General features: G+C 32.9%; 2 protein-coding genes across 3 annotated transcripts in view; both read right to left on the reverse strand.

Moving 5' to 3' along the window:
* Nucleotides 1–1754: 1754 nt before the first annotated feature.
* Nucleotides 1755–3585, reverse strand: LOC132755550 (uncharacterized). The gene is made up of 3 exons (XM_060746431.1): nucleotides 3469–3585; nucleotides 2737–3095; nucleotides 1755–2649 (listed from the first exon to the last, which is right to left on the reverse strand). Exons 1-3 carry the CDS (start codon nucleotides 3583–3585, stop codon nucleotides 1755–1757), a joined length of 1371 nt encoding a protein of 456 aa, XP_060602414.1.
* Nucleotides 3586–10955: 7370 nt separating this feature from the next.
* Nucleotides 10956–18745, reverse strand: part of LOC132755548 (protein yippee-like 2) — a 55430-nt gene continuing 47640 nt past the window's right edge. For both annotated transcript variants that reach the window (XM_060746428.1, XM_060746429.1), the window contains exons 4-5: nucleotides 14747–14855; nucleotides 10956–13130 (exon numbers count right to left, since the gene is read on the reverse strand). In XM_060746428.1, the coding sequence (XP_060602411.1) occupies nucleotides 13041–13130; nucleotides 14747–14855 (199 nt within the window). In that variant the 3' untranslated portion in view covers nucleotides 10956–13040. The remainder of the gene's footprint in view (nucleotides 13131–14746; nucleotides 14856–18745) is intronic.

An 18745-nucleotide genomic window follows, 5' to 3' on the forward strand; every position in this document is an offset into this window, starting at 1 on the left:
TTGGCGAGTAATATGGCAACCACATAACGTTTGAAGTGCGACGAGGAAGTTCTTAATTGGCGTCCGCGCCGAAGCGCGGCGCCCCTTTATGGAATGAAATCAGATTTTGTGAAAGGGCGACAGCAACTTCTCGAGCCTTTTAGTCGGTCATAATAAAAGCCAATCATTCCGATCGTTATGAGGGTGCTTGATTATTATTAATTAAAAATGAAATGTCGCGATATGTACAATGAACAGCGAACTGGGGGATTTCGCAATGCAAACATTTTCAAATGCAATAACCTTTTCCGTCTCTTCGGTTTTTTTATTTATCATTTTGTAGTACACAGTGGGTTAAAATGGTATGTTAAAATAGAATGATGAGTTGATGGCCTAAATATTCCGAAAATCTATTTATAGAGGGATGTACTCCTATCGGTAATTCCGGTCTCTCCCGGTCTATTTTGACCGGGATACTAGTGACCACACGTTTATTGTCCGGTCTCTCCCGGTTTTGGAGTAGATGTTTGATATCGTTACAGAACAGAACAAATATTTTACAGATAAATAAGCTTTTTTCCAAAATGAATGTTTGTCACTTAGTTTGATTACAATAATTTATAAACATAGATAAACTCTCAAATTTATTGATTATTATTATACATAAACATACAATTCGAAAAAAAAAACCAACAACAACAACAATAGCATGTTTCATTTTATCTATATGAGATAAAAACAATAAATATGTACAATAATTGTGAAAAAAGGTACATTTTTATGGTTTTTATATGACACTATCAACTTTGAAACATTTTATTTAATTTGTTATTCGTGTTTAGTAAAGATGCCGAGGAATTATTCAAAGTTCCAAACTAGATTTTATTAATTATTTAATTGATTGATAATTTAAAAAATGATAAGGAAAAATACAAATGTACATGTACATGGTTTAAGAATAAACAATATTATATATTGAAAGATTAACCATAATTTACTGAGTTTTTCCAGTTAAGGTTTGACTTATAATCGTCGGTCAATATGACAATTGAATTCTTAAAATTTATTTTACAATTTTAATAAAAAAAGAGTAGTAAACGTAAAAAACTCAGTATTAAAATAGCACATAAAAACACAAAAAAGAGAGGAAAACAATATTCATTAAATCTGTATTTTTGTTATTAAAATAGATATTTCAATTATTGTATAATAAACAATAATGCTCAACATGACATGGTAATATAACCAGTGTCATATTTTTACTAAGTGTGAACAGATACCTTAAGAGGGGGTCTTCGCTAATAGCGATTACATAATAAGGGACAATTCCACAAATGTGGTGTTGATCATGCGTTACACATATGGATTATAAATGATTGTATACATGAATATCCGTTGCTATTAATAATCACGATCATAAAGAAATAACAAGTAATATTCTAATCTCTAGCATGCCAATCAAAGTTCATAATGAACAATGTCTTCCGTCCGTTCATTCTGGTAAAAACCAATTAACCATTGAAAAGTTTATAAGAATATCTTGACATCATATGTCTACTAGTTCATCTTCACTTTCTGCATTTCTTGCTTGGACGCCCTTTGATGCTTTGCATCAATGCTTTTCTTGTATGACTACTGTTATGGCGTTGAGAACGCGTACCATATAATGGATTTTCTTTGCTTCCAGATAACGGCATCAATAGCGTTTTCTACGTTCCTAAAATATGAATTGTAATTGCCAATATATTAGCTTACTTATGTTACTATACCATGGCTTATCTTTGCCACCAGATAATAACTTGCCTTTGCCACCAGATAATAGCGTGTTTACCTATAAGATAATGGCCTGCCTTTGCCACCAGATAGTGACTAAGCTTTGCCACCAGATAATGACTTAGCTTTGCCACCTGATAATGGCTTATCTTTGCGACCAGATAATGACTTATGTTTGCCACCAGACAATGACTTATTTTTGACACCATAAAATGAGTTATCTTTGCCACCAGATAATGACTAGTTTTGCCACCAGATAATGACTCATCTTTGCCACCAGATAATGGCTTATCTTTGACACCAGATAATGACTTGTCTTTGCGACCAGATAATGACTTATGTTTGCCACCAGACAATGACTTATCTTTGACACCATAAAATGACTTATCTTTGCCACCAGATAATGGTTTGTCTTTGCCACCAAATAATGACTTATGTTTGACACCATAAAATGACTCATCTTTGCCACCAGATAATGGCTTATCTTTGACACCAGATAATGATTTGTCTTTGATACCCGGTATTAGTTTGCCTTTGTCTTTAGATAATGGCTTGTCTTTGCCACCAAATAATGGCTTATCTTTGACACCATAAAATGACTTATCCTCGCCACCAGATAATGAATTATCTTTGCCACCAGATAATGGCTTATCTTTGCCTCCAGATAATGACTTATCTTTTCCAGCAGATAATGACTTATCTTTGCCACCAGATAATGACTTGTCTTTGCCACCAGATAATGACTTATGTTTGCCACCAGATAATGACTTGACTTTGCCACCAGATAATGACTTATCTTTTCCAGCAGATAATGACTTATCTAAGCCACTAGATAATTGCTCATCTTTTCCGTCAGATAATGACTTATCTTTGCCACCAGATAATGACTTATCTTTGCTACCAGATAATGACTAATCTTTTCCACCAGATAATGAATTATCTTTGCCACCAGATAATGACTTATGTTTGCCACCAGATAATGACTTGACTTTGCCACCTAATAATGACTTATCTTTTCCAGCAGATAATGACTTATCTAAGCCACTAGATAATTGCTCATCTTTTCCGTCAGATAATGACTTATCTTTGACACCATAAAATGACTTAACCTCGCCACCAGATAATGAATTATCTTTGCCACCAGATAATGGCTTGTCTTTACCACCAGATAATGACTTATGTTTGCCAGCAGATAATGACTTGACTTTGCCACCAGATAATGACTTATCTTTTCCAGCAGATAATGACTTATCTAAGCCACTAGATAATTGCTCATCTTTTCCGTCAGATAATGACTTATCTTTGCCACCAGATAATGACTTATCTTTGCTACCAGATAATGGCTAATCTTTTCCACCAGATAATGAATTATCTTAGCAACTAGATAATTACATAATGACTTATCTTAGCCGCTAGATAAAAACTTATCTTTGCCACCAGATAATGACTTATCTTTGCCACCAGATAATGTCTTATCTTTGCCACCAGATAATGACTTATCTTTGCCACCATATAATGACTTATCTTAGCCACTAGATAATAACTTATCTTTGCCACCAGATAATGACTTATCTTTGCCACTAGATAATAACTTATCTTTGCCACCAGATAATTGCTTGTCTTTGCCACCAGATAATGACTAATCTTTTCCACAAAATAATGAATTATCTTAGCAACTAGATAATTACTTATTTTTGCCACTAGATAATGACTTACCTTAGCCACTAGATAAAAACTTATCATTGCCACCAGATGACATATCTTTGCCACTAGATAATAACTTATCTTTGCCACCAGATAATTGCTTGTCTTTGCCACCAGATAATGACTCATTTTTTCCACCAGATAATGAATTATGTTAGCCACTAGATAATTACTTATTATTGCCACCAGATAATGACTTATCTTTGCCACAAGTTAATGACTTATCTTTGCCACAAGATAATGACTTATCTTTGCCACCAGATAATGACTTTTCTTAGCCATTAGATAAATAACATATCTTTGCCACCAGATAATGACTTATCTTTGCCACCAGATAATGGCTTGTCTTTGCCACTAGATAATGTCTCATTTTTTCCATCAGATAATGAATTATGTTAGCCACTAGATAATTACTTATTATTGCCACCAGATAATGACTTATCTTTGCCACAAGTTAATAACTTATCATTGCCACCAGATAATGACTTATGTTTGCCGCCAGATAATAACTTATCTTTGCCACCAGATAATTGCTTGTCTTTGCCACCAGATAATAACTTATCTTTGCGAACAGATTATGGCTTGTCTTTGCCACTAGAAAATGATAATCTTACTGACATTGGTTCAAAGTGTATACATGTATTATATTTGAAGCTTGTTTTGAAGGCATAATCAACCACAATCAACCAGACGTTGTAAAGTAAAGCAGGAGGACCAGTTCATTATACTAAATTTAGCATGGAGCAGTCTTATTTAATACTAGAACTCCGCGAGTCGGATGTGTCGCCTTGTGAACAATAAAGTTTAGGAGAAATGGTCAGGACAAAAATGAAATATGAAAACTAACAAAGGGCAATGACTCAAAAATAATAAGTGCAGAGCAGCAGTTTCTGTGCACTGCACTTCTTATCAATAAGATCTATCATTCTATGAAGTTTCAAGTCCATATCTTTTATAATTTGTGAGAAAAAGCCTGGACAAAAATAAAGTATGAAAATTAATAAAGGGTAATAACTCACAAATAAGAAGTGCAGAGTACCGGTTCTTGTGCACTGCACTTCTTCATGAGATCTACCATCCTATGAAGTTTCAAGTCCATAGCTTTTATACTTTTGGAGAAATGGCCCGGACAAAAATTAGGTATGAAAATTAACAAAGGGCAATAACTAAAAAAATAAAAAATGCAGAGTACCGGTTCTTGTGCACTGCACTTCTTCTTAATGAGATCTATCATCCTATGAAGTTTCAAGTCCATAGCTTTTATAGTTGAAGAGAAATGGCCCGGACAAAATTAAAGTATGAAAATTAACAAAGGGCAATAACTCAAAAATTAAGAACTGCAGAGTACTGGTCCTTGTGCACTGCACTTTGGGTTATTGAAAGAAGCATGCATACCAAGTTTGAAGTCAATCAGACTTATAGTGACTGAGTTATGCTCCGGACAAGCTTTAGGGGACGCCGACAACAAAAGTAACCCCTATATGTCGCCTTTTCAAGGCGACACAATAAGGGGGAAATGGATTTATATCATACTTAATATATCTGACATTACACTGTTTTATTAGCCAAAAACTCAAAGCTTATACAATGAATAATACAATTAAAAATAAATACATTTGAATGAAGAGAAACAACATGAATGATAACCAAATCAATGTTCCTATGCAATAAAATGACATGATTTAAGCTATAAATTATGAGAAAACGTGAGTCAATATTGATGATACATTCAAAATGATTACACACAAAGTATACAACACAAACTTTTCAAATACTTTACTTATTAAAATAGTTGTATTATTTAAACTTGATATCAACTGGAGTCATATATTTTTATGAACTTTAAGTGCATGACACTTTTACTAGTTACTACAATTAAAAATATCCATTAATGTTCTATCTCAAAATACCATTAATATTCTATCTCAAAATAGGAAATGAAAACGTAAAAATGACATAAAAATGAAAATTTTGCAACTATCACAATACTAACAAATGGATCTGACAACAGAGTCACTAAATATATGATCATAATAATAAAATACAAAACAAGTGAACAATCTCACATGGCAACTGATACAATTTTCATACAACAACAACAACAACATGACACTGATGTATAACTACAGTATTAGATGACTAGAACAAACTATACCACATACACATATCACATTTGCATTGCATTTATATTGTTTTAAAAAAATGATTTCTAATACAATCATATTAAACAGCAAAGTATGTTGGAATTATGTCAGAGGATTAGAGTTACGTGTACATTTCATTGAAAACAAATATTTCAAACATTTGTGTCTTTAACTTTACATCCAGATTTTGATTTTATAATATTTAAGCACCAAAAATTGTGAACTATATACTAGGCATACTGTAAATTCTTATAATCCTGCAAATTATCAATAATCCAAAACTACTGAAAAATCATATGTCACTGTATTGCAGATATGATAGAGCAATAAAAAAGAAAACAAGTATTAGCTCCCAATAAAATGTACAATAAAATGTATGTTATAGTTACTCACCATTTACCATTATCACAGACTGTCCCCTAATCCTAGGACTAAAATTCCAAGAACACTTTATTCTGTATGCTAGAAAAAAAAATTACTATATAATGTGACCTATTGAAGACAGAGGCCTTTAAACTAGAGTATCTTCTCAAGTGATGGATGCTCCCTAAAACTACACATTTGTTACTGTATTTAAATACACAACAATAAATAATGCAAGGCAACAACAGTTAAAGTGTCTTGCCAGTGATGTTGACCCCAATAGACCAAAGAAAGTGGGAAAATCAAGGTAGTAAGTACTATAAAGAAATAACTATGTAATGTAGAGTTATGGCTCTTTTACAGCACTGCACTTCCTGTAACCAGTCTTTATAAATGTGTGAAGTTTCAATGTGCTTTAAAAAAATTAAGCAAGGTAGAATTGTGGTTCTTGGACATTGCACTTCCACTCAATGGTATCTTTGATTTACTCACATCCCTTCAAAAAGTTTGAGCTATTCTTCAGGCAATCATTATTAAATATAATACCGCGAATTCACTTATATTCGTGGGCATGAAATTTCGTGGATTTATCAAAACGGGCATTTTCCAGGGTTTTTAAATTCATGGATTTTCAATTTCTTGTAAAAAAAAAAAAAATAAATAACCTAATGCAAAGTAATGTTACACTTAATCACCGCGCATTTTACTTACCGCATGTACATATCTTTACGTATCACATAGCGCTTGTCAATAAATTTAATCCTTGCCTCTGGGCATTCATTACACAAAAATCGGCGGAAAAAGCGCCAATGTGTGTTTGTAATATTTAGAATAGAGACATGGCAAGAAGTATTTGTTGAGATAAAATTTCATCGGATCTTAAATTCATGGATTGACCTACCCACGAAAACCACGAAAATTCGTGCCCCATTAATAATAATAATTTTACAGTAAAAGGTGATAAAATCTATTATGATGTGATGTTTCAATGAGATATCATTGATTGTTTTAAAAGTTACACTAAGGTCAAGCATTATAAAGTTAATGAAGATAACTAAGCAAGGTAGAATTATTGTTCTTGTACAATTCACTTCCTCTCACTGGTCTTTCTCACTGTGTTAAGTTTTAATTTATCCAATTCCTCCAATTCTTTTCAAGTTATTCTCCAGACAAGATTGTGACAACTGAACAGACAAAGTGGCAACTATATGTTCTCCTTTCAGAAATTATAAAACTATTATGATATAAACTATCTGTAACATTGTATCAACAAGATATGTTTGTAAAACATGTATGCCCCCAATCAGCAGCCAATAAGTCATATGATAAGGTTATTATGCATGACTTCTGACCCAGTGATCAAACAATTAATAAGGGTTATCAAGTATCTACTGGTCATGACCTTAACCTTTGACCCCTTGACCCAAAACTCAATAGGGGTCATCTGCTGGTCACGACCAATCATCATACAAAGTTTGAAGTTCCTAGGCCTAAGCGTTTTTAGTTAATTTATCAGAAACCGTTTCTACCTACAAGGTCAATGTGACCTTGACCTTTGACCACTTGACCCCAAATCTGCTGGTCATGACCAATCACCATACCAAGTTTGAAGTTCCTAGGCCTAAGGGTTCTTTAGTTATTGATCGGAGACCGTTTTAACATACAAGGTCAATGTGACCTTGACCTTTGACCCCAAAATCAATAGGGGTCATCTGCTGCTCATGACCAATCACCATGCCAAGTTTGAAATTCCTAGGCCGAAGCGTTCTTTAGTTATTGATCAGAAACCGTTTTTACTTACAATGTCAATGTGACCTTGACCTTTGACCCCTTGATCCCAAAATCAATAGGGGTAATCTGCTGGTCATGACAAATCACCATGCCAAGTTTGAAGTTCCTAGGCCTAAGCGTTCTTAAGTTATTGATCAGAAACCGTTTTTTACTTACAAGGTCAATGTGACCTTGACCTTTGACCCCTTGACCCAAAACTCAATAGGGGTCATCTGCTGGTCATGACCAATCATCATACAAAGTTTGAAGTTCCTAGGCCTAAGCGTTTTTAGTTAATTGATCGGAAACCGTTTTTACCTACAAGGTCAATGTGACCTTGACCGTTGACCCCTTGACCCCAAAAATCAAAAGGTCATCTGCTGGTCATGACCAATCACCATACCAAGTTTGAAGTTCCTAGGCCTAAGGGTTCTTAAGTTATTGATTGGAAAGCATTTTTTACCTACAAGGTCAATGTGACCTTGCCCTTTGACCCCTTAACCCCAATATCAATAGGGGTCATCTGCTGGTCATGACCAATCACCATACCAAGTTTGAAGTTCCTAGGCCTAAGGGTTCTTTAGTTATTGATCGGAAACCGTTTTTACCTAAGAGGTCAATGTGACCTTGACCTTTGACCCCTTGAATCCAAAATCAATAGGGGTCATCTACTGATCATGACCAATCACCATATCAAGTTTGAAGTCCCTAGGCCTAAGGGTTCTTTTCTTATTGATCGGAAACCGTTTTTACCCAAGAGGTGAATGTGACCTTGACCTTTGACCCCTTAACCCCAAAATCAATAGGGGTCATCTGCTGGTCATAACCAATCACCATACCAAGTTTGAAGTTCCTAGGCCTAAAAGTTCTTTAGTTATTGATCGGAAACCGTTTTTGCTTACAAGGTCAATGTGACCTTGACCTTTGACCCCTTGACCCCAAAATCAATAGGGGTCATCTACTGATCATGACCAATCACCATACCAAGTTTGAAGTTCCTAGGCCTTAAAGTTCTTTAGTTATTGATCGGAAACCGTTTTTCCTTACAAGGTCAATGTGACCTTGACCTTTGACCCCTTGACCCCAAAATCAATAGGGGTCATCTACTGATAATGACCAATCACCATACCAAGTTTGAAGTTCCTAGGCCTTAAGGTTCTTTAGTTATTGATCGGAAACCGTTTTTCCTTACAAGGTCAATGTGACCTTGACCTTTGACCCCTTGACCCCAAAATCAATAGCGGTCATCTACTGATCATGACCAATCACCATACCAAGTTTGAAGTTCCTAGGCCTTAAGGTTCTTTAGTTATTGATCGGAAACCGTTTTTGCTTACAAGGTCAATGTGACCTTGACCTTTGACCCCTTGACCCCAAAATCAATAGGGGTCATCTACTGATCATGACCAATCACCATACTAAGTTTGAAGTTCCTAGGCCTTAAGGTTCTTTAGTTATTGATCGGAAACCGTTTTTGCTTACAAGGTCAATGTGACCTTGACCTTTGACCCCTTGACCCCAAAATCAATAGGGGTCATCTACTGGTCATGACCAATCACCATACCAAGTTTGAAGTTCCTAGGCCTAAGGGTTCTTTAGTTATCACTCGGAAACCATTTGGTCTACGGACCGACGGACCCACAGACCGACAAGTGCAAAGCAATATACCCCCTTTTCTTCGAAATGGGGGCATAATAAACATTAATGATATGATCATTGTATTTAACATCACAGTCATACCACAGCACTAAATAAGCACATATCACATAATACCACATATAATAGACAGCACATATCTGCCAGGGAAGGTATATGTTTAACACAATACCACATTCAATGGTCAGCACATATCTGCCTTGGGGAGGTATGTGTTAAAGAACATAATAACACATCCAATAGTTAGCACATTATCTGCAAGGGAAGGTATGTGTTGAGAACATAAACAAATATCACTTTCAATACACACCACATTTTACATATGTACTGGAGAACTCAAAAACACATTCAGTACATGATACATTTAAAACAAGGTATGTGTTGAAGAGAACACAATGTTACATTCAACATACAGCATATAATGGCTAGAAAATCAGATATACCACAATTCTATACCACATATAAAATATAGTACATATCTGCCTAGAAAGGTATATGTCAAATAACACTTTACCACATACATTGTAAACTAAAGTACTAACTATATAGTACACAATGTGCAACATTGTTATCCCACTTTTAACAGCATCATTTCAAGAGATTCTAATAGTTATCTCCCCTTTTCCCTCTTTGACAAAAACATCCACTTTTCAATGAGCATGTTTACAATTGCTACAACTTCTAAATAGAGTATCTAGTGATTTGTATTAACCTTAGAAAAATATAGAAAATAGAAACATCTTTTGAAATGATGCCAAAGCCACAAACAAAATATACAACTAAATTTTATACTATTAATGTCAGCAAACAGCAATAATATATCAATAATTATAAAATATTTTCTACTCAAACACCTATAGCAACATACACATCAAGATTTCATTTATAAATGATTAACTTATATTAAGAAAAAAGAAAGAGCAAACATAAATTAGACTCTCTAATACTATCAGAAATCCTTGGTGCAAATTGACCAACATTATGTTTTATAAAGATTAAAGAAAACACTAGAATGTATCAGAAATTTCAGATAGTTATGGTACAATTTTAACTGATAATGATCCAGATAATTTAATAAGGTATGTTTTCAAATAAATAAATGATAATGTTTTCATTTAAGTAACAATTCTATCATGTAGGTATTGTTTGAAGAAAAAAAACCCCAAAAAACAAACAAAACACATATATTTAGGCAACAGACCAAAGTTAAATATTGTACACAATTTAGCTCAAAGTTTGTTGCATTTTTTGTTGTTGTTTATGTTATAATAAAATAAGTGTCATGAGATAGGAGGTCAATCAATATGTATCAAAGACAAATGATTTGAAAGACATTTTGGTAAGCTGATTATGAAGAATTATGATAAATTTATTAAAACTGTGATGATTGTACTCTGTAATGGATACATGATATTATAATAGTCTGTAAACATTGACAACAGGTAATATTTGTTATACCTTCACAATCTCAAATTTCTTCTAACATAAAGAGTAATCGTGTAACAACATAACAAATACCAGTCTAGTATCTAGACAGTCACAAGTCTATGTCTCTGTACCTCTATATTTTTGATTTACAATAAACTATTTCAATATTTATAGGTATCTTCCAGTCAGAGTAATATATAATGAATCAGTGGTGAAATTATCAATATATATTATGTAAGTTTGTCCAACAAACAAGATTGTTTATAAAAATCAATCAATAAAACATAAATCACCAAGTGTCACTATCTACAGACTATCTTTATGTGTGCTCAATAGTGAATAACATATGGAAAAAAGAGACATTCAACCTCTTATTTGTTGACATGAAAAAACAATTTACTCTTTTTAGTATAGTGTAGACAAACTTCTCACAAAAAGACTATTCATTTAATCATATCAAACATCCCTAAAAATACTACAATTATTATAATATACATTTTGCACACAAAGCACACAACAAAAAACACAAAGATAATAATTGTAGAAAACAGAATTAGTTTTAGCACAATATCATACTGAGAACATTTCTCAAAAATTAACTCTGTAAAAAAATTCATAAAAGGACTCCATCCTATTTTAGTATTAACTCTATCACAATTTATAGTTTTTAAAAGTTCCTGAGTTTTAATTGGACAAAAAAAAAGCAAAGAGGAATCAAGCAGCCATAATTATGTCTCAATGACAATTACTTCAATATTTTATAAGACAGCCTGATTCAAGACAAAGACATTTTACTTCTCAGTCAAAAAAACTTCTCAGCATACATAATGAAAGGTGGTAACTATAATGACCATGTTAACAGAATATACAAAATACTGGTACAGCTAGTCAAACACATCATATATAGTTTATATAATGTATATATAAATAGTACAGTCATCATATAGTTTTATCACTAAACCCTGTTATATAAATATCATCAAACAAAATGTTCACATTGAAGTTTAGATTTTTAACCTTTAGCATTATCTGTAGATGAAATGCAAGCATGTGATATCAAATAACTAGCATATATGTCGTCAAATCTTTTAAAATCACATGTTTTTGACAATCTTTTAAAATGTGTTTAATTTTATGATAGAGCAATTAGGATAAAATACCTCATTAACACACCATCTTCAACACCTTAAATGACTTTCGAGTGCACACTCTAGTGCTCAAAACATGATGACTACATTAAATCAAGGTATGTGTTATACATTTTTAAAGACTTACTTCATAAACTCTCTCTATAATGTTTACATCACCTGTTAATACACTTGATTGTGCCTCTTGCAATATAATGAAGAAACAAAATGACAATTGTTATTTTATACACCAAACAATATTTATACCATATACATATATATGATCATATAGTCTTCAAGGATGTCCACATATTGTAACCTGTCAATCTAGTTACATTCAGCAATCTGTTCCTCCTCTCAATAAAATGTTTGAACACATTATATAAACATGTTGAATATACCTCCTCCAAAATGCTCCTTCATCCTCTTCTTCTTCCAAATACTTCAACTTCTATTTCAAAATTTTATATATTTCTCTGCTTTCAAAATTATTTTTGTCATATTTGTCCTTTTATGTATATATATATATACAACTAATTTCAAATTCTGAATTGGAAAAAAACATGTTTATAATTAAGTAAAATGAATGTTTAGAACTATCTTGTAGCATATTGTACAAATTATTTCTATCTATCATTTTCTTCACACACACAGATAATTATGACTTTGTGTTCTGTCTTTTATCCTCATAAAAATGTTAAGATTTGGAACTGTGTTCTGTACTTCAGCTATGATTTTGTATCCTCAAAAAGAAATGACTGTTCTGTACTCTTGTATAGAGTACCAGATGAAAGACACCAAGTCACTGATAACAGTGGGAATGTAAATTAAGAGATCCATTTACTGTGCGTTTAACCATATCATTAAGGAGGGAACATTGTATACTGTTCAATAACATTCTTCTTGAACATTCTTTAAATATTCTGGTATTTCTACAAGGCAGAAAATAGATGAGTACTTGAGAGTTATATTTGCAGTCAAAATTAAATCACTAAAATGTCTGAAGATAAAAAAAAATATGTTTTTAAAATTAAAGAATTTGTGCCAACAGTTATTCCCTCCTTAACTATTATGATGACTCCACCTCCATCCTGTGCTAGTCCCACCCATTATCTTTTATCATGTGGGCAAGCTCAATGATAAATTTCCCCTCCTTGTATTTCTGACTAGACTCAAATGCATGTTCCTGGAAAAAAAACAGGAAATAAAACATAACTTTAATACAATTATTTCTTTACTTGTAAAGTATAAATTCAAATGAACACTGTTGATGTTATATGGTTACACATTTACACACCACAACCATTCAAACATTAATAAAGAGCAGTCCTATTATTTGATAGATGGCCAAATTTCAGTTCAATCTATTATCTATTTTTTTTTTAAAGTTTATAAAGAATTCTGCAAGTAAAAATACAAAACATAAAGTTCAGCCTGTTTTTCTAATACTGCCATGTTACCAGAAGTGATATATTTATACTGAATGTGATAAGACTCATCTTAATGGTCAGTTATGTCATAAATTTAGCAATTATCATTTATATCATAAATATAGAAATGGTCACTGATATCATAAATATAGAAATGGTCTCTGATGTCATAAATTTAGCAATGATCATTTATATCATAAATATAGAAATGGTCTCTGATGTCATAAAAATAGAAATGGTCTCTAATGTCATAAATATAGAAATGGTCCCTGATGTCATAAATATAGAAATGGTCTCTGATGTCATAAATATAGAAATGGTCACTTATGTCATAAATATAGAAATGGTTACAGATAATATAAATATAGAAATGGTCACTCATGTCATAAAAATAGAAAATGGTTACTGACATCATAAATAAAGAAATGGTAACAGATGTCATAAATATACAAATGGTCAATGACATCATAAATATAGAAATGGTTACTGATATCATAATATAGAAATGGTTACTGATGTCATAGATATAGAAATGGTCACTAATGTCATAAATATAGAAATGGTCTCTGATGTCATAAATATAGAAATGGTTAATGATGTCATCATAAATATAGAAATGGTTAATGATGGCATCATAAATATAGAAATGGTCACTTATGTCATAAATATAGAAATGGTTACAGATAATATAAATATAGAAATGGTCACTCATGTCATAAAAATAGAAAATGGTTACTGACATCATAAATAAAGAAATGGTAACAGATGTCATAAATATACAAATGGTCAATGACATCATAAATATAGAAATGGTTACTGATATCATAATATAGAAATGGTTACTGATGTCATAAATATACAAATGGTTACTGATGTTATAAATATAGAAATGGTCACTTATGTCATAAATATAGAAATTGTTACTGATGTCATAAATATAGAAATGGTTACTGATGTCATAAATATAGAAATGGTCACTGATGTCATAAATATAGAAATGGTCACTGATGTCATAAATATAGAAATGGTCTCTGATGTCATAAATATAGAAATGGTTACTGATGTCATAAATATAGAAATGGTCACTGATGTCATAAATATAGAAATGGTCACTGATGTCATAAATATAGAAATGGTTACTTATGTCATAAATATAGAAATGGTCACGGGTCACTAATGTCATAAATATAGAAATGGTCTCTGATGTCATAAATACAGAAATGGTCACTTTAACTGTCATAGATATATAAAGTCCAGTGATGTCAGACATTATATTCTACACTGTTTGCTGCTCTTATTTAGTTAATTATGACTTGAAAATCAATTAAGACATTTAAAGAAAATTCTAAATTTAGAGTTGAACAGCACTTACATATTTCCATCCAAGTGTGGTTTTGCAGCATTCACAGAATATATCTGCCACAGCATGCAATCCTGTCAACAACACCCTCTCCTCTGCAGGGCCACACCCAATGTTTACACTGAAAATATAACAGTAAAATTACCATTACCAGTATACATTACCAATATGAACACTGATGTATAAAATTGAACCTTACTTGTCTGCAAGGTAGTGGTGTAGGACTCAAATAGTTTCAACAAACAAAACCAGGCTGTTGTATAAGATTAGCTAGGGTAAGCATCTTCTCAAGACAATTACAGATTTCTCACCAGTTATAAACACAGGTGGCACCTTAACAGGTTTCTCACCAGGTATAAACACAGGGGACACCTTAACAGGTTTTTCACCAAGTATAAACACAGGGTGCACCTTAACAGATTTCTCACTAGGTATAAACACAGGGGGCACCTTAACAGGTTTCTCACCAGGTATAAACACAGGTGGCACCTTAACAGGTTTCTCACCAGGTATTTACACTGGGGGCACCTTAACAGGTTTCTCACCAGGTATAAACACAGGGGGCACCTTAACAGGTTTCTCACCAGGTATTTTCACTAGGGGCACCTTAACAGGTTTTTCACCAGGTATAAACACTGGGTACACCTTAACAGGTTTTTCACCAGGTATAAACACAGGGGGGCACCTTAACAGATTTCTCACCAGGTATAAACACAGGGGGCACCTTAACAGGTTTCTCACCAGGTATAAACACAGGTGGCACCTTAACAGGTTTCTCACCAGGTATTTACACTGGGGGCACCTTAACAGGTTTTTCACCAGGTATAAACACAGGGGGCACCTTAACAGGTTTCTCACCAGGTATTTACACTGGGGGCACCTTAACAGGTTTCTCACCAGGTATTAACACAGGGGGCACCTTAACAGGTTTCTCACCAGGTATTTACACTGTGTTTCTCGCCAGGTATAAACACATGTGGCACCTTAACAGGTTTCTCACCAGGTATAAACACTGGCGACACTTTAACAGGTTTCTCACCAGGTATTTACACTGGGGGCACCTTAACAGGTTTCTCACCAGGTATAAACACTGGTAAATGGTCCTTTACAGGTGTCTCACCTGACATAAACACAGGGGGCACCTTTACAGGTTTCTCACCTGGCATAAACTGGCGGGGGGGTACCTTTAAAGGTTTCTCGCCAGGTATAAACACTGCGCACCTTAACAGGTTTCTCGCCAGGTATACACACTCATGGCACCTTTACAGGTTTCTCACCAGGTATAAACACTTGGGGCACCTTTACAGATTTCTCACCAAGTTTAAACACTGGGGGAGCACCGTTACAGGTTTCAATCTCATGTTTCAAATGTTAACATAAACATCTGATGTGTGTTTTCACACCTGGTATCTCATTTCGGTTAAATATGATAAGACAAGAATTTTAATTACATGTAGCTGTATATTATGACAGCTCATATCCAATTTTCCATAACAGTTTTATTTTTGTTTACATTTTAACTTGTACTAATTTCCTAAAATAGCAACCAATAGAACATTTAATGTGTAAAATACTTAAGAGATTACATCATCATGCCCTAAATCTTCCATTAATAATAAAGGAAAACATGATGCTAATTTCCCTCCAATTTACATATTTTACCTAGTTTACTGATAACGCAATAACAAACATTCAAAACTATTTAAAGTTGTAAACAATTATGAATTTGAAATGGGACAACACTGATGTACACCTATGAATCAGAATAGATATTAAATAAAGTGTGTCAACATTGGTATATTAAAGGGGCATTAAGCATTAGAAAATGAACATTGTGAAATAACTTGTCATAGATAAACAATGTGCTATTTTGACTTTCATATAAAGTACATATACTAAATCACAACAACTTTAAGTCTGACCAAAATGCATAAGCAGGATCAATCCTTTCTTGTGTGACAGCAGTTATCTTGATTTAGTGGATTGTTTCCTTATCTTTCTATAAAGAGGTTTGGCAACTATCTTGTACCTGTCATGGCAAGTCAATTATTGCCAGCTATCAATCTGGACTAAACCATTCATCATTTATATATTATATACTCATTGCGACCATGAGATGACTGACAGACATGCCTGAGCTGATCTTGATCTGCACTGGTCTCATGGGCAGTAGGACATGTCTCAAAATATCTCACTATTTATCATAAATGTTTAAATCAGTATGTTTCATACATGTATTTTGTTTGAATTCTCAGTATCTTTTGAAGAAAATGGTTTCATCAAGGTTTATTCTAACAAAGAAAGTTGAAAGGCAAGTGTCTTAAATCTGTTGCTATATTCACATAACATTTATGATAACAGATACAGAAACTCATCTCTGTAAACATTTCACTTGTATATGCCATAAATATAGAATGTTGTGCCAATAATGTTATCAAAATAGACACACTGTTGCCAAATAACCTCATTCTGTCATCACTTTTTAAGACATTTACACTTGTACATTTTGCAAACAAAGCAATATTATAGCTGACCTCTCTTGTTGTAATATATACCAGTAACATAAAAACACATGCATGTTGTTAATTAAACTACATCTAATGAAATGGCCAGCAGGCATCATGTTGTATGTATGTTTTATTATAGAGAAACAGACTTTGTTTTTGTGGCAGCAACCTCTTTGGTTTATTATAGATGAATTGATTTATTATATATCATTAATGTTCCTAGTACATGACCTCTAAAATACTTAAATTACGAATAAGTTATTTGTGAATTTGCAGTTAATTAACAAAGAATTAGATATTTGAGGTACAAATATGGAAGATTTCATGATTATCACAAATTGTTGCTTAACAGGGAGCCAAATTTGCATAACATTGTGCTTTGAAACTCTTTTATAATCAATTCTATCTGCTTTAAACTTAAGTAAAATAGTTAAAATGTGTTATTTTAAGAAAGCTGATGACGTTTTGTGGCAGTAAAATATAATTATACAACTGACAGTCTCTAGCTGGTCTTGGCAGGCTATATAATTATCTACTAGCTGTAGCTTTTCCAAAATATTCCAAAAAGTATTTTATACCTTGCATATGTACCTAATGAATTATCTATAGAGTCTCGTATATTAAACAAGACACAGCTTGTCTATTTATAGATTGTTGTTGTTTTATGAGTGACAGTACAACATTGATTTGTTTGACATATCCAATTACAGATGTTCTGGTGTAATTAAGTTTTCCTGACATTAACCAAGCCAAAATAAATCAGCATGCAACAAGATAGCAAATTTGGACTACAAAGACTATATTAATACTTGATGGTATAGGTATCATTCATTATTTAAAAGATGACAAGAAATATCAGTGTATGGTTTAGAAAATAAGAGAATTTGTATACCATCTGATATCATCAGGCTTTATATCTGCAAGAATAATTCTAAAATAGTAGGACACAAGTATTCTATTTTTGTTTCATAGACTTGAAGATAAAATCTTTTCCATTAATCTAGCATTATCCATGATTTCTTTGAATTAAAAAAGGATCAATTACTCAATTGTCTGCTTCTTTATTTAGCTGAGAGTAAATTACCTGTTACCTCAATCAATCATTCTCGCTAAATAAAAAACTATGTACAGTCTGACCCCGGTTATTCGACAACCCTTTATTCGAATACCCGGCATTATCCGAAGTAGATCGGCGGTCCCGTTTTATCTCTATATAAATCAATATAAATACGAGCGTATTATTCGAAATGCATTATCCGAATACCTCCTATTTTTCGTAGTAAAATTTTGGACCCAATTATACAATTATGAAAGAATTTCACACCTATTATTCGAAGCCAGCCTAATTATTATTCGAAGCCAGACTAATTGGCTCAGATCCACTCGCTGACCGGTCGACTTGTGAAAAATATCAACAGTCATGCGTGTATTTAGACAATCATGATAATAATTCTTTGTGTGTTCTAAAATCAACTTTAATTACCGAAAATGAAAAGCAATGCAC

Source organism: Ruditapes philippinarum, unplaced genomic scaffold (assembly GCF_026571515.1).
Source record: "Ruditapes philippinarum isolate M1 unplaced genomic scaffold, ASM2657151v2 ctg2558_1_1_1_1, whole genome shotgun sequence".
Classification (NCBI taxonomy): Eukaryota; Metazoa; Mollusca; class Bivalvia; order Venerida; family Veneridae; genus Ruditapes; species Ruditapes philippinarum.

Bases quoted from the DNA above. Each gene is read 5' to 3' on its own strand.
- LOC132755550 (XM_060746431.1), bottom strand. From the start codon at position 3,585: ATGAGTCATTATCTGGTGGCAAAGACAAGCAATTATCTGGTGGCAAAG. The intron at 3,096-3,468 runs GTAAGTCATTAT...GGAAAAGATTAG, and splicing joins GTTTTTATCTAGTGGCTAAG to CCATTATCTGGTAGCAAAGA. The intron at 2,650-2,736 runs GTCATTATCTGG...ATTATCTGGTAG, and splicing joins TTATTAGGTGGCAAAGTCAA to CAAAGATAAGTCATTATCTG.